This window comes from Lytechinus variegatus, chromosome 17 (genome assembly GCF_018143015.1).
Source record: "Lytechinus variegatus isolate NC3 chromosome 17, Lvar_3.0, whole genome shotgun sequence".
In the NCBI taxonomy this organism is placed as follows: Eukaryota; Metazoa; Echinodermata; class Echinoidea; order Temnopleuroida; family Toxopneustidae; genus Lytechinus; species Lytechinus variegatus.
The window spans coordinates 24,817,232-24,835,231 of NC_054756.1; the positions used below are offsets into that span (position 1 = coordinate 24,817,232).

Below are 18,000 nucleotides of genomic sequence, written 5' to 3' on the forward strand. Positions count from 1 at the left end.
ACGTCACGTCACGTCACGTCACAGAATCAAAAGCACATGGTGGGTTGCTGTTGAAATGCAAGCCGACTCAGATCAGACCGTCTGAAATAACTGTGTGAGTACTTATGAAAAGACGTAGAGAGAGAGTGTGTGTATCTCTATCCTGTGACCAGCTTGATATCGTTTTTCAAACTCTAAAAATGATTTCAATTGTAAATTTTAAGCTTTCCACAGCCCCGATGCCGCGGTAATGATACCGAGCACTGGCAGCGCAGGTCGCCTGAACTTTCGGGCACACACGGCACGGCCGCGGCCCTACTGAAGACCACCCAGGCCAGGCAAGTGTTCATATCCTGCCTGTGGGGAATCTATACGTAGGCCTAGGATTATGGTATGCCAATGCTGTACACAGCACGCAATTTAAACAAATCATTAAAATATCACTTTTGTGACCAAAAATATGAATTTCCGTACAGTTGCGATTTATTTTTCATTAGTAACTTGGAAGTGGCTTATGTCGAAAGGGTGGGTGCTGTCGCGTTAGGGTGCGTCAACGCGAACGCGAAGATTCGTCCAAAGCCCCCCCAGTTTGGCCGAAAGGGTGCGTTGGGAGCGTTAGGGCGCGTCAGTGTCGACAACGCCCCCAAATGGCACAACCGGGGGGGCTTTTCCCGAACCTTCGCGTTCAGTACATTTTTATTTTACAAATCGTCTTGAACGAGGTTCGCTGACTAATTAGGCCACGCCCACTCCAAAGTTTTGATCAAAATGTAAAGTTTGTTTGATGTTTTCGCCGCGACGATTCGAAATGAAACGAAGAAATTAGCAGAAGTGAAGGTCACCGGAGAGGTGAATGAGGATTTTACCGTAAGTAAAACCATTCAAAATGTCGTTCATATTATATGTAAGGTGATGAATAATTTGTGGTGCGTAATTATCAATTGAATTACAAGAAAAGATAATCTTCTGGCAGGAACCCTGTCGATACGATCGACAAACTTGACAGTACATAATCCAGTCTAGTCCCATACCCGTGTTTCTGTGTCTGCAGAACTAAGTATCTGACTGAGGTCCACACAACGACCCATCGCGACCCTGACCTGTCCATACACGTTTTTATGATCCACACAGGGCTGTAATTTTGCTAAGAGATATCTTTATATTGTTTTACCTTTATGACATTCGGCATTATCGTGATATAGGGAACCACCGTTCACTTCATACAGCAGCGCTTTATTCAGTCACACGCTCACGCACTACCCTATTTCCACCTCCATTCACTTTGTACACAAGTGCGCGTACACAAATCTACGAGTGGTTCCCAAAACCACGATTTGGCCTGACATTCTATATTAAAAATCATAATTTTTCTTTTCCTTTGGTTTTGTATTAATTTTGTTGCTCGGTGTGGTCGGGGATATCCTCGATTACCAGCGTGTGCAATAGATGTACACAAATCCAATGTGGCCATCCAAGCATTGGAATTGGACAGGAGCTAAATCACATATTGATAGTGTGAGTGATAAATTGGATATTCTCAACTTATTTAGCATATAGGCTTAGCGAACACAAGTCAAACGAAATGGAGGCACTCGACAGCAGGCGAGGATTCAGGGGGGAGTTATGTGGCAGAGGTGCGTTCACACCCAATCAAAATCTAGATATTATAAGTTTTAAATGGTGCACCCGTGGCAGTAGACCAAAAGCTTCGGTCCCTGTTTTGCTGGTTGTTCAGCTGAACTCCGTTGGCTTCACTCACCAAATACAGAGACCGAAGTTCTAGCGCGATCTGTACAGGGGACTCAATGGCCATATGTTTACGTACTTAAGATCGGATAAAAAGGGGAAGTGAATTTGCGCGACAGCCGAGGTAAGTCACTGTTTTGTTCCTTTTAACTTCAATTTTCTCCGTTTTGGGGAATTATTGCCAAGAGGGAATATAAATTTGCATTTTGGTCGCGTTAATTTTCAAAATTGTTATTCATTAAAGACAAAATTGAAGAGCCCCGACGGGGGGATTTTGCATTGTAAGTCCCCTAATGGTGGCTGCACAATAGCAAGCCGTCTGTGTATGAGAAATAAAAAAAAATGTTTAAAAACTCCTCGAAACAGACAGCTGCCAGCTGTCTAGCTATCGTGCAGCCACCATTATGGGACTTACAATGCGAAATCCCCCAGTCGGGGCTCTTCAACTTTTCAATTTTATTTTTCATTGTTATAGTACCACATAAAGTTAGAGTCTAGATCTAGTCAAACCTAACCTTAAATAGCACGTAAAGGTACTTAAATGTCCATTCATTAAAACAAAAATAAAGGGGAATATGCAATGGATCTCATCAAGCCCAAGTATTTTTTTGCCTTTGAATCTCATAATAAAGTACTATTGAACAAAATCCAGTAAATTTAACCAGCAAGGTATCCATGTGCTATTGGGTTAGAAAAAACTTTTATTTTAATTCAAAAATATATTAATGACAAAAATGTTTTATTATTTGTATGATTAATATGTTAATGACTGTCTTGCTTATAATCAAGTGGAAATTATATGAATTAACTAGAATTAATTGTTGACCGATTGTTGGTCGATTCTAGAAATTTCAGGATAATACAACAAGAAAGAAAAATGATTGGTATATTTGAATCATTCCCCTTTATAAAATGTCAACAATATTCATAGAAAGTGCAATATTTTTCAATGATCACTGTGTCAGTCTACATATTTCTTTGTTATATCAATGTAATATTAATGTTCTAATTTCAGACTGGAACTAGAGAGCTTGGCTCTGACTGGTCTACTACAGCAAGGAATGTGCCAGGGGCCAATCTGATGAACATGTGGCAGAAGATTTGGCAATGGGTGAAGAAACACTGAGATTGAAATGCAACCACAGGTAACATGTAGACTAGTAAAATGCTATAATGATGACAAAAAATGAAGGATATTGTTTAGGTTGCAGAATGTTAAATCATTAAAACCCACATCAATGATAATGAAATCGCACTGTACCAGATTTTAAAGTCAGTTTGTAATGTAGACATTACATAGACATGAAAGACCATGACCATGCAAAAAATCATCCAGATGGTCATTTTTGTACATGGTTTTGGAAAACAGTGTGGGAGCTGAAAAACATAAAAATTACCATTTGGTCATGATTTTTTGCATGGTCGCTCACTTTAAAAACTCTACAGTTAACATGCGACCCCAGCCCCCCCCCCCCCTTCTGTTTGCGTAGCCCCTACTCACACCCCTCAATCCATTTTTCACTACTTGCTCATGTGTATGTACATACAAGCTACATTTCGAGGAATAATTTCTCTAAGTTTCTCGGCCAGAGCATATGTCATTTACTATTTTTATTTTTGATTAACATAATAAAAGCTTGAACCCTTTGTTTACCCCCTTCTATATGAATTCTGGTAATCAAAAGATGTTTTATTTCCTGTTTTTAGACATGTACATATACATGTGAGAAGAAATACAAGATTGTGGCAAATATTTTAATTAGTTCAATACTCTTTTTTCCTTCAGGTGGAGGCTTCACCCAAACTTTTCAGACGGATGCGAGATACAAAGTTACCCAAGTATAAATGGTTGAAGGTTTTGGAGAGCCAGACAAGAAGGCAGGAAATGTGATGTCACTTGTAAGTTAAAACACTCTTAAGTATGACTGCCTCACTTTGGCGAAGAAAGTAGTCACATTAAAAAAAATTAAATTGCCAGTACTGTTCTCTTCTTTATTTGGTCTTCTAGCAGTCAATATTTGAAAACAGTGACATCTATAAGTCTATAAGATAATAAGTACTTAGATGCTTAAATGATTATTGATGATATTTCTTGGACAGTTGTAAAACATCCAATATCAATCAATGCTAGATGCTGTGTCTTGCTTTCTATTGCCAAAGTAGTAAATGAATGTTCCATTGTTCTGCATTCCTATTAGACCCCCCACACACCATCACCCTCTGCTTTGTCAGCTAGGAACACTGCAAAATTACCCAAAAAAGAACACAATTTTTTTTATATCTCTTGTAGGCATGTATAAATCAGATAAATTTAATGACTACAAAAGCAGTCATTAAACCTCACTTATTCAAATGATCTTGGTAGGGGGGGGGGTGGCTCAGGATCTTGCCTGTAGATTGTGCACTCACTTCAGAAATCAGCAGGTTGGTTCTGAATCACGAAATAAAAAACAAATGTGATAATTTTGGATTTTGACTCCCTTTATTTTGTCATTAAAGTCATTAAAATCAATTATGTATACATGTACATTTTAATTTTTTTCTTATGCATTTTTTTTGGGTTGTTTAACCCTAAGAAGACGGGGGGGCTCGACATTTTTCGCGATAAATCAGCTGCTCAAAGTTTTTTTAATGTGTCGCTCGCTGACTTTTTACTTTCAAGACTCTCGCGCAACTTTTGAGACCAAAATTGTGACCCCCAGGTACGCGTTTCCGAAATTACGCAACATTTCGTAAGTGCATGCAGACCCAAAATTGCTCAAAAACATGAATTTGTGTACAAATCCAATGCAAATAGTGTTTTTAGCCAAAATTCATAAAATGTATCATTATTTTTCCTTTTACTGCTTAAAATCATTTAATTTTATCTTGTCTATGGTAAAAATAAAGTCCCTGAAAATTTCCATTGAAAACACAATGAAAAGCAAAAAGTCATAAAACAAAGAAATACATAAGAAATTTAGAAAACAATAGAATACATAAGAAAATAAATGTGATGTGTACATTTTTGAAAAATAAATTTGATCAGATGCCTATCTAGAGTATGTGAAACAAAAATGAGCATTTTAGGGGCTTTATTTTATTAATAAGCCAGTTCGTAGTTCCTTTCTGCGCATGATCAAAAGATTCTATGCATGATCAGAAGAAGGTCATTTGTACTAAAGTGACATGGTGCTTTAAAATCTAATGAGATAAGCACCGACTTTGATGTCTTGATTATTCATATATTCTTTTGAATTGTCATTTTCATTTTCATCCACAAAAAACAACAATGCTTCCACGAACGACTGGTATTTCACAGTTTGCAAAGTACATTGTGCAACATGCTAAGATATGCATTCAAAGTAGGAATGCAACAAATGCCTTCATTACGTGTTCATTTGTGTGCTATTCTAGTCACCTGGTCTATTCAATTTCTTCATCCTGCTATGTAAGGCAAGCTTACGTAATATCTTGCTTTGAAATCTGCCTATCATGATGAAAGAAATGAAAGGTCATTTGACCAAAATTGTCCACGAAGTAACTACGAACTGGTCTATTAGAGCAAACTTATGATTTTACGCATAAATTTTCATAATCAATGAGCAGTGAGATTTTTCGCAGAATTTTAACAGCGATAATTAAATTAGGAATAAATGACTTTGGTATCAATAATCATGGAAATTAATATCTTTATTAATAAAATATCACATGCTCTATAAATTAATTCCATTTCAGTTACTTCAATAAACATGAACAGCAGCAGGAGCAACAACAGCATCAGCAGCCGAAACCTCAACTGCAAGAAGAGATGCAGCAACCGCACCGACAACATCAAGAGCAACAGCAAAAATACCTACATGTATTACAGCAGAAATGCAACAATCACATTGGCAACATCAACAGTAGCAGGAGCTCCAACAACCATGCAGGGAACATCGCGCGCAACATGAATAACTTCATGAAGAGATGCAACAACCACAGTGGTAAACATCAACAGCAGTAGCGACAACGACAGTAGAAACAAAGCCAATGTCAAGGATTAAGCAATCATACAGGAAACAACACAAGCGGCAACATCAATAAATGCATCAGGGGATGCAACAGCCATACTTGTAAACAGCAGCAGTAGCAGCGATGACAAGAGCAACCACACAGGCAACACCTTGAGCAACATCAGTAGCAATGCACCAGCAATGAAACAATCACACCAACAACACCAAGAGCAGCAGCAAAAAGAAAATAAATTACAGCAACCATGATGACAACAGCAGCGGCAACACCAACAACACTAATGAATGTTGAAAAACTTGTACAAAAGTCAATGACACCACAGTTTTTTTTTAGAATTTATTGGACATTATTGATTAAAAAAATGCACAATGATTTATTCAGGTTGAAGAAAATTATGTGTGAAAAAATTGTGTACATTTGAAGATGTTTCCTGTGTATTGAATAATTTTTATGAAAATATAGTTTTATAGATGAAAATATGATTCTTGAAATGTCTACTTTTTATTTGTCATTGACTAAAGATAAATACATTTTCTTTGAATTTTCTTAATGAAATGAAAAAAAGGGAATTTATTCAAATGTTATCATTATTATCATTGTTCTTATCTTTATTATTATTATTATCACTATCATTATTACTATTATTATTATTATTGTTATTGATATTATTATTATTATCATTATTCTTATCATTATTGTTATTATTATTATTGTCATTAAGTATTATTTTTCTCATTATTATTATAATTATCATTATCATTATTTTTTTATTATTATTATGATCAATAGGACTAGTAACATGTTAGTATTTAGATTAATTATTATAATTATTGTAATTAAAATCATTCCTTCATTTTTGTCTCACCTGCGAAGCAAAGTGAGACTATAGGCGCCGCTTTTCCGACGGCGACGGCGGCGTCAACATCAAATCTTAACCTGAGGTTAAGTTTTTGAAATGATGTCATAACTTAGAAAATATATGGACCTAGTTCATGAAACTTAGACATAAGGTTAATCAAGTATTACTGAACATCCTATTACAGTTTCATGTCACATGACCAAGGTCAAAGGTCATTTAGGGTCAATGAACTTAGACCATGTTGGAGGAATCAACATCGAAATCTTAACCTGAGGTTAAGTTTTTGAAATGTCATCATAACTAAGAAAATATATGGACCTAGTTCATGAATCTTGGACATAAGGTTAATCAAGTATCACTGAACATCCTACATGAGTTTCACGTCACATGACCAAGGTCAAAGGTCATTTAGGGTCAATGAACTTTGGCCGAATCGGGTGTATCTGTTGAATTACCATCATAACTTTGAAAGTTTATGGATCTGATTCATGAAACTTGTACATAAGAGTAATTAAGTATCACTGAACATCCTGTTCGAGTTTCAGGTCACATGATCAAGGTCAAAGGTCATGTAAGGCCTATGAAATTTGGCCATGTTGGGTTTTTTTTGTTGAATAACCATCATATCTCTGTAAGTTTATTGGTCTAGTTCATAAAAAGTGGACATCAGAGTAACCATGTATCACTGAACATCTTGTGCGAGTTAGAGTAGTATTCAAAGTCAGCACTGCTGCTATATTGAACCTCGTGATGCCGGTGAGACTGCCAGAGGCATTCCACTTGTTTTCTTTTATTCTTTTTCTTCCTTTTCTTATTCCTCCTCTTCTTATCATTATTATTATTTTTATTATTATTATTATCATTAAGCATATTTTATCATTATTATAATTATTATAATTATTATTATTTTTATTTTTATGATCCATAGGAGAAGGAGCATGCTATTATTTAGATTATTATTATTGTAATTAAAATAATTCCTTCGTTTTTTATTTTCTTCTTTCTCTTCCTTTTGTTCTTCCTCGAACTTCTTCATCTTTTTCTTCTTCTTTTTCTTCTTCTCCTCTTCTTCTTCCTCTTATTATTATTCTTATTCTTCCGCTTCTACTTATTCCTCTCCTTCTTCTTCTGCTTCTTCTTCTTCCTCTTATTATTATTATTATTGTAATTAAAATAATTCCTTCGGTTTTTTGTCTCGCCTGCGTAGCGGAGCGAGACATAGGTATCACTATTTCCGGTGTCGGCGGCGTCGTCGTCAACAATTGTGTTGTACACCCAATAACTTTCTACAGCTTCGAGGTGGGATCACCAAATTCATACCAGAGGTCCATCTCGTGAAAGCACAGGTCAAGTTCGAATATGAGTTGAATTTGAATAAGGTCAAAGGTCAATGAACTTTCCATGACTGGCACTGTGCTATGTTGTACACCCAATAACTTTCTACAGCTTCGAGGTGGGATTGCCAAATTCATACAAGAGGTCCATCTTTTGAAGGTGCAGGTCAAGTTCGAATGTGAGTTGAATTTGATTAAGGTCAAAGGTCAATGAACATTTTACTTCAGAACTCAGTACTCTCTATAATTGAACCAGATTTTGTATTTTACTTGTTTATTCTTTAAAAGCTGTTGTTGTTATTTATTTAATGAGCTATAGTTCTTGACACCATTTATAATATTCACACAAATTTGCCAAAGGTACAATAGAAAAGCTGTCAAAGTTTTCACTCACATTGTTATGAATTACATTCTTTTTCACTAAAATTAATTTCCTTACTTCCATGGAAGTCATTATACATGTAGCTTCATAGTATTAACAGCATTCTTAGTGTTATCTCATTTCCTAGGGATAAAGTAGGCCTATAGCATTATTGCATATGTAAACTGTCAGAACCACAATTCACCCCCTAAACTGCTGACAGCCTCGGAAGTCATACAGCATAGTTTTGACATACATTCTCTTCATGACTGCAATATGCAGGCGAGACAACGCTTGGCGTTTGCCTTGTCTTCTTCTTTTTCTTCTTCCTCTGCATCCCTCTTCCTCTCCTTCATATTATTATAATTACTATCATTATAATTATTACTAAATTTGTATTTTCATAATTGTCTGTGATATTTTTTTGTTATTGTTGTTCTTCATCATTATCGTATACTCCTTTTTCTTCTACATCATTTTCTTCTTCTACTACTACTACCTCTTCTTTTTCTTCTTCTTCTTCGTCTCCTTCATATTGTAATTATTTTTTTACTATCATTATTAATCATTGTTGTTGGTGATATTATTTTTCTTGTAATTGTTGTTGTTTTTCATCATCATTATCTTATTCTCCTTCTCCTCCTCCTTCCGCTTCTTTTTCTTCTTATTGTTATTGTAATTATTATTATGATTATTAATATTACCATTATTATTATCATTATTATTGTAATTATTATTATTGTTAGTATTATTATTACTATTATTATTATTATTATTATTAAAAACAAAATAAAACGCACCCTTTCGGCACTTCCGGGGGGCTTTGGACGAATGGATGCGTTCCAGTGAACGCGACGTGACGTAACGCTCCAAGCGCACCCTTTCGGCCAAGCCGGGGGGCTTTGGACGAATCTTCGCGTTCGCGTTGACGCACCCTAACGCGACAGCACCCACCCTTTCGAAATAAGCCCTTGGAAGTTGGGGGTAATTTTTGTATTTACCAGAGAGCTCTCGAACGACAATACACCAGACGGTGGACTGTACTGTTTCCAGAAGAAAACTTAAATTTGGGCATATTTTTGTGTACGCCCTCTATTGGTGGAAAGTAAATATGGCAAAGACAATTGTAGATTTTCAATCTCTATTTTTAATTAAGAAGAAAATCATTTAAAGAATCAAATTTACTTAAGAGCCAAGTTATATGATGAATAGAGGTAATGGAACCTGACAGTGTCAAAAAATCAAGCATTTGTCCCAAAGAAAAAGAGGAAATAAGCCAAACATTGCCAATCTTATTTCACCACACAGGGAGGAGTAACTGAGAACAAGGTTATACCATCACCTTGTTCATAGAATGAGTGACTGAAGATGTAAAATCTAAAAAGCCGAGCACACGTGCACATACTGCTGCACGTTCCGGCAAGAGTTCCATGTACCCCCACTAATACTGAGAATGAAAGGCAATATGGAGAAGGTTCAAAATAATATATCTAGCCCTGTGTGATACCCCCTAAGAAGGGGCAAATTCGCAAATATGGCTTTTATTCTGTCAAATTTTCAGTGCATTTAAAAAGTTAATTGTTGAATTAGTCAAATAATACATATTGTAGTTGATCCTGAATAATACTTCATCATCATCATCATTTGCTGTAATCTTCAAAGGGTTCTGCAGCCTATCACGAAGATGAAATAAAACTTGGACGCACGTAATGAGGAGGAGTGAGGGATATTTTCAAGGTGATATTGCAGGAGCTTTTGGAAGCTGTCAAGCGAAACTGTATACAAATAATGCATGCAGCCGAGTGCGTTAGTGGAAATGCAGAGCACGCGAGGTTTCTTTAGATAGATGCCGCACTGTGCACGAGCCGTTTGCGGCGAGTGCCCAGTGTGCATCATCTGAAGAAACCGAGCTTTCTCTGAATTTACTTTTATGCACGACATGGATGGTTTATGTAACACATGTACCACCAAGTCCTTTTTTGCAGGAATATTTGGATTTTATCTCGATATCTTCATTTAAGTGAGATTAGTTTGTTAAGTTAAATGTTGAAGTTTTAAGTGGAGGTTTATTTTCTAAAAGTCTAGATAGGATCTATCCTCAATAAGACGGGGAGAAGTGTAGAGACAGGCACTAATTTTGTGTATCATGTGAACACTTCCGTTAATCTAGATTGTATGCTGTGTGAACACAGCCTCTACTATGACAATAGACATTCCCCTCTCTTGGCTCCAAGTGTGTTAATGACAATGCATCCCTTTCTATTATGAAAGCCTTAAGCTGCTGCATTGGGCAATTTATGGGTCTATTGTAATATCATGCCTTGCTAACTGATGCTTGGCAGGGACATAGCAGTACCTCCTAGTAAGGCACAGGGTATAAATAGGAAAACAGTTTGAGTTAGAGTCTTAGAGAGCAGTTGTTTGAGTTTGCTTCTAATGGATCTGTTGCTGTGAGCGTGTATCATCTGGCCTGCAGACATGACATACCCCGGCAGTATACATACTCCAGCTAGGACCTGACAGAGTGCTCCGCAACGGTAGCTTTGCATGCATATATAGGATAATTAATCATGCAATTTTGGTGAATCAAAGATTTATAAACGGAAGGTTTTGACGTGTGATTTTCGTTGTGAATATGACTGGAGGGCCAAGCTCTTTAAAAATCTGCCCCCTCTCTAGTTGTTGGATTGATTGGTCTTTGTAATCTGGCTCTTTACAGGGTTACAGTGATCATTTCACTTTGTTCTGTTTTTTTTTCAAAAATTTCATTTTGGTTCTTGGAAATGGGCTAAACATACTGTAAAGCTTAATGTAAAATACCAGTCCAAAAGTTTGAAAGAATAAAATCTTCAGGAACTATTTTAAAAGTTTGGAGATGTACAGTAAAGCAAAGCCAACAGACTTCTTGAATTTGAGTAAACTTGGCAACTAAATGCAGGCGTGTATCCAGCATCAGATCCTGCAAAGCATTTCATGGGTCCAATTGTCTGGGGTCAGTAGTGACTCTATTATCCTGGTGCATGGGCTCATACATTTCTTTATCATACATGTAGTTGATGCTGGATACGCTAGTGAAGTGCATTGTAGAGACAGTTATCACAGTCAGGAGTATAAATTTCTATTTGTGTCTAAATTCTAATTAATCATCCTACATCATAAATTGTCGTGTGTTTCAGGGTTTATAAGGACAAACACCGCCCATACTTGTTTCATCTTAGTTTGAGATTTTTTAAAAAATATGTTTTTTACATTATTTTGACAGTTTGTTGCTCTTTATCACTCATTCAATGAACAAGGTTATGATATAACCTTGTTCTCAGTTACATCTCTATGTGTGACAAAATAAGGTTGACAATGTTAGGATTATTTTCTCTTTTTCTATGGGACAAATGCTTGATTTTTTTACACTGTCAGTTTTCAATACAGCTATTCATCATATATCTTGGCTCTTATGTAAATTTGACTCTTTAAATTATTTTTTCTTAATTAAAAATAGAGATTGAAAAATGAAAATTTTCTTGCCATATTACTTTCCACCAATAGAGGGCGTACACAAAAATATGCCCAAAATTCAAGTTTTTGAGCGCTCTGGTGAATACAAAAGAATATTAATAAGTTACTAATGAAAAATAAATTGCAACTGTATGGAAATTAGTAATTTTGGTTGCAAAAGTGATATCTTAATGATTTTTTAAAGTGTGTGCTATGTTCAACATTGGCATACCATAGTCCTACCTGTAGATTCCCCACAGGCAGGATGGTTGCAGTGAACAAGTGCTCTTTATGCTTCATTATTTTATCTTTTGAATCCAGCATAGCTGCTCTTGAAGAGTAATCATCCAGCATGAAGGTAAAGAGATACAAGCACGCACGCAAATACCTCGGCTTCTACAAGCACAACTTCAACTTCCGAGAGCCGCATCAGGTCCTCGTAGACGGAACGTTCACACGCATGGCTCTCCAGAACAAGATCAACATCAAGGAGCAGCTGCCTAAATATCTAGGAGGAGAGGTTCAGGTGAGCATTATTCAAAATCGTTTGAAGAACATCTAAAATCTGAGTCTTCATTAGTTTGTACATTTGGGGCTGAGCGGGAAGGGGTCATGTGTCATGATGTTAGTGCCTAATTTTGTGTTACACAGTGATTTTTGCTGTTGTGTCCCCCTTTTAAATTCAAGTGTCTCTCTCTCACAAAATATGCAGCCTATGCTAGTAAACGTACCGGTGTGTATTTTCTGAAAGGAAATCGCTCAATGAACCAAATATGCACTCAGAAATAGCATTAGGTGTAACCATTTTGGTTTAAATCTCTCATATTTGCGATCATAATAATATGTATTGTGCCCCCATGACCAAGATAATCATATTTATGTACAGTTCATAGTCAGACCGTTCTTTAATTTGATTGTGTCTCTGGTCAAGTAATTACTTCAAAATTAACAAGAAGAAATGCAAATTCCCCCCCCCAAAAAAAGAAATGTACATGTGTATATTGTGTGCATTACTGTTTGCGAGTATATCCAGGCCCCGTCTTACGAGTTATGATTGATCCAATCAATCGTAACTCTATGGAAAACCATCAGTGTCATAATTTTTTCTACAGCAAATTTGCAAAATGTCCTTTGTAAACAAAAGAGAACACACCAAATTGTCAAAAAAATCATTGAATTTATGGATATACCTTCATATCTAGAATTTTATTTAAACAAACATGCATTTTATATGTTGACTTTGCTGGCTTTCCATAGTTGCAATTGATAGGATCAATCGCAACTTTTTGTCAGACAGGCCCCTGATGTGTTCATCTTGTTTAAAAGTCAAGTCCACCCCAGAAAAATTGTTAATTTGAATTTCTAAGCAATTATCACAATTCCCGAAACTTTTGGCACACATGTTATCATTTTATTGGATTCTGTACAAAGTCATTTTGAATCATGACCAAAACTGACATCTATCTTTAACCTATTTATTTGAGATTGTCATGTCTGATGTATTTGAACTCGTTCTTGAACCCCAAACTTCCTATCCTACAGTTGACGACAACAAACTGCATCCTAAAGGAAGCCGAAGCGTTGGGCAAGGCGGTGTACGGCGCCTACGTCATCCTGAAGAGATTCCAAGTGAGAAGATGCGGTCACAAGGATAAAGCGGTCTCTGCTTTCAAGTGTGTCATGAGCATGATAGCCGACTCCAACAAGAACCACTATTTTATTGCTACTCAGGCAAGTAAAGTATTAATATTTTTTAAAGGACAAGTCCACCCCAACAAGAAGTTGATTTGAATAAAAAGAAAAAAATACAGCAAGTAGAACACTGAAAATTTCATCAGAATTGGATGTATAATAAGAAACTTAAGACATTTTAAAGTTTCGCTTAATTTCACAAAACAGTTATATGCACATCCTGGTCGGTATGCTAATGAGGAGAATGATGACGTCGTCCACTCACTATTTCTTTTGTATTTTATTATATGAAATACAAAATATTTTAATTTTCACCTCATTGTCAAGTAAAACGAAAATTAATTTCTCCCTGAACAGGTGGAATTGTTTAATACTGGTCCTTATTGTCAGTTTTGTAAAAAATGAAATATTGTATAATTCAAACAATAGAAAACAAAAGAAATAGTGAGTGATGGACATCATCGGCCGACTCATTGGCATGTCACGGAGTTGTGCACATCACTGTTTTGTGTAAAATAAGGGAAACTCTAAGTTTAAAATGCCATAACTGTCTTATTCTACATCAGATTTTGATGAAATTTTCTGCGTTCTGCTAGTTTGATTTTTCAAATCAACATTTTTCTGGGGTGGACTTGACCTTCAATTGATTTGAATTTGCCCTGCTAATGGTGTGTAATTCCCAATTAGCTCCCAAGTAATTCCCAAATCCATATTTTTTTTTAGTTAGCATCTTGTATTGGTCTGCATGACAAGTAATTATCAGATTTGGGAATATTTTATTTTGCCATTTCAATACTTGTTTTAATGTGGTTTTCCTCTTTTGGTATGCCTTTCCTTCATAAATGTTGCAACTATTAATGAAATGACTCAAGTTTATGGATTTCACTGATGTGGGGACCTAATGTGATTCATTAGTCTGATGTTCATTTAAAAAAAAATCATTGAAGCCCAGTTTATGTACATTACTTGTTGCTATGTCTGGCAAGCTTTCTGATTGCCAATTAAAGGTAAATGCTAGTTTTGGTAACGATATCAAAATGAGTTCGTACAGAATCCAATGAAATGACCACTGAAGTGTCTGTTTGTATAAATAAAACGCATGTGCCAAAGGATTCTGGAAGAAATCGTGTAATTGCTGAGAAATCAGCAAATAAGCACGGGATTCGGGTAGGGCGTCGGGCCCGACTCCGTAAGCAATAATTATACATTGTCCCACGTGCGCTTATCTGTGTTGGGGATTTTCGGTGTGAACATTTTTCAGCGTAGATTTCAAGATTTCACAAAGTCCAGTTAATGTAACTGTACCAGGTCTAGATCCTCGATGATATACTGGCAATTAAGCCTTGTTTTACAGACTTTCTCATGAAATCAGTGTTAACTGCAACTACTGGAATTTCTCTTTAACAACCTTGGTTCAAAATCTGATGAGGGCATCTATAAAAGAATTTAATCTTTTTATGATATTCCTCCTAAATAACATGAAAGCTCACAAATAATTTCATCTTCGCAACATCCGGGGAGCGTTTCATCAATATTTTCATTTGACAAGTTGTCAGATCTGACATCTTTCCATGATTTTGATTGGCTGAGAGGCACTGTTCCTATGGTAACTGTCGGATAAAATGGGACTTGTCGGATAAAACGTCTGACAAGTCCGTTCATAAACCCCCCCCCTGGTTCCAGTTTCATAAAGACATCAAAACTATGATAACTTTGTCATTGTTGTAAATGATAATGATATAGGATTTGTTACATGTAAGTGCACCTATCCACATTGCTAGGTGCTCAAGGCGCTCCTTTATTACCCCGGCTAAGCTAGTCTACCGATTCTGGTGCGCACAACTTTTTTGAGGAATTCATTCCTGCCGCTACCCATTTACCTCACCTTGGTCGAGTGCAGCACAGTGTGGATAAATTTCTTGCTGAAGGAAAACACGCCATGGCTAGGATAAATGCCATCGAAGCCTTGACTGTTATTGGCTGCTGAGCCTTGGTAGTTGCCATAGTTGTAAATTTACCATAGTTGTAACCCTTATGAAATGGTGAAAAGACATATGCTCCTGCGACATTTGCTCTTGTGACATTTGCTCTTGTGACATTTGCTCTTGTGACATTTGCTCTGGTCTTGATATCTCAGAGGGAAAAGGGTTAGAGTTAGAATTGTAATCGAATTTTTGTTTCAGAATAATGTAAAGATGAGGACTAGGATTTATTTAATAGTATCGGAGGTTAAGTTTTATGTTTGGCTTAACATGGAGATTTCACATCGGAGCAATTGTCGCCAGAGCAAGTGTCATGGAACCTATGACACAAGGCCCTTATAAATTTTCCCTTTCTAAACTTATATTCTGTACTTCAATATCGTCGTGCAAGCTTTCACTGAAATAGTTGTTTATAGCGGTGATTGTCTCATAATTTATGTCGCTTTGCCTCTCATTTCCTTTTCTTCACAGGATCCAGATCTGAGTTCCCTTGTCCATAGAACTCCAGGAACTCCACTCCTGTACCTTCACTTCAGTGCAATAGTCCTAGAGAAACCCTCAGTCACCTCTACAGCAGCTGCTTCGTCTATGACGTCCAAGAAAATCAACCCTTCGGAGTTTGAGAAGAGCGCCTTGAAGAAACTCCAAGGAGCGGATGGGACCGATGAAGGGAAGAAGAAGAGGAAGAAGCGGAGAGGACCGAAACAGCCAAACCCTCTGTCCGTGAAAAAGAAAAAGAAGAAGAGTACTGAGCAGGGGTCGGTCGTGACAGGAGAGACGGAAGGAAAGAAAAAGAGGAGAAGGAGGAAGAAGGTGAAGATAGCATCACATGTGCAGGAGCAACTTCAAGTTCAGCAAGCTTTTGGATCGTGAAACGCTCTCCGTCTGTGAAACAAAGGAAAAGATTCAAAAGGTGTTGTCTGATTCAAGCGGTAAGAAGAAGAAGGTAAAGATGCCGTCTTAAAGCTATAGGGACTTCAAGACTCACATAGTCTCCATGAAAGAATCCCTTTTTACATCATAAGTGGAGGTCTTATGCAATGGTAATGTTGTGGAAACATTCATGTAGAACCCTGTTGGTGAATTTTCACTTAGAATGTGAAAAGCTATTGATATTCCTATACATGATTGGCCAAGATTTCACATTGATTTTCCCAATCCTCATGTGCAGGTGTTACAGGGCTGGAAGAGAAAAGATGCAAATTAATTTCTGCAAAAAGTTTGCTGCTAGTGGCTTAGATTTTTGGTCTGGCACCTAACCTAAAGCAAGAGTTGCATTTTTTTTCAGGAATACTGTGTTTCAGATGCTTAGCCTCAAATAAAGAGAGTTACATGAGGTTTGACTTATTTTCAACAAACTAGTCATTGGCAAATGTATCAGAGAGTTGATGATATCACTCGCTGTTTCTTTTAGGTTGGAAGAATGGCAAAGAGGATTCAAACCCTCTTTTACATCATCATGAGGAAAATATTAAGATGTTTCATATTTCACATAATGAATCAGTGAGTGTGTGATGTCAGTTCATTTGCATACCAACCCAGGGGTCCGTTTCATAAAGGACTTGCAACTGTTGTAACTTTGCCATTATGGCAACTACCATGAAAACCTTGATTATGATATGCTAAGCCCTGTTACCATGGTAGTTGCCATAATGGCAAAGTTAGAACAGTTGCAAGTCCTTTATGAAACGGGCCCCAAATGTGTGATTCTGTGTTTTGTAAAATTAAGCAAAAATTTTGAATGTATAACTGTTCTATTTCACATACGATTTTGATGAAATCTTTAGCATTATGTTTGATTGATTTTTCTCTTTTTATTCAAGTCAATGTTTTTTTTGTGGGGGTGGGGGTGAACTTGGCCTCAAACTTGGAACATGCATTTATGGGGTGCCAGTGGCTATAAACTCAAATTACTCAATCATCGTGTTATATTTCACTCCTGCAGTGAAAAGCTGTGAAGAATTGTTTTTTTTTGTGAGGAAATAAATGGAGAATCCATCTTGATGCATATTCGATTCCCACTTGGTGCACTAGTGCCCTTTGGTAAGGCATTCATCCTCATTTTCAGGGGACTGTTTCATGAAAGTTGTCAGCACTAGCAAGATGTCTTTCTCTGGCAGTTACCATACAGTAAGTCAGAGGCCAGTGCCTTTCAGCCAATCAAAAGCAAGGATTTCACTGAAATAGTCGGCACTGACAATTTAGTCAGTGCTGACAACATTCATGAAACACCCACCAGGTCCCCCATAGAGGAACTCAAGCTGTCAGTCCTCTGGTTGCTCGCTTACAAGCATTCATGCTTTCTTAGCAATTTATTAGGTAAAAAGAAAATCACTACCAAAGAGTTGCAACAGTTCTAGGACACTAAATTCTACCTGATAATAGTGATATTGAAATCAGTAAAGTTCTCTATCTCTAGTACACATTTAAAAACTTGGCATTTGGAACAACTGTTTCTGGGACGGAAAATTTAAAAGTTTGAAGAATTGAAAGATTTTCACTGCTCAATTAATACTCAGTTTTCAATATCCAACATGAATATGGTCTGTTTTCCAAGTATTA

At 36.7% G+C, this 18,000-nt stretch overlaps 1 protein-coding gene across 3 annotated transcripts; it reads left to right on the plus strand.

Annotated features, from left to right (window-relative positions):
* The first annotated feature begins 5 nt into the window (after positions 1-5).
* Positions 6-16,978, plus strand: LOC121430552 (rRNA-processing protein UTP23 homolog). Of its 3 annotated transcripts, none has more exons than XM_041627859.1 (4): positions 6-94; positions 12,086-12,290; positions 13,307-13,495; positions 15,910-16,978. In XM_041627859.1, exons 2-4 carry the CDS (start codon positions 12,117-12,119, stop codon positions 16,309-16,311), a joined length of 765 nt encoding a protein of 254 aa, XP_041483793.1. In that variant the 5' UTR covers positions 6-94; positions 12,086-12,116; the 3' UTR covers positions 16,312-16,978. The 3 variants fall into 3 exon arrangements, with proteins under 3 accessions (XP_041483793.1, XP_041483795.1, XP_041483794.1); XM_041627861.1 differs by lacking the exon at positions 6-94 and adding an exon at positions 10,640-10,853; XM_041627860.1 differs by lacking the exon at positions 6-94 and adding an exon at positions 10,642-10,809.
* Positions 16,979-18,000: the final 1,022 nt, after the last annotated feature.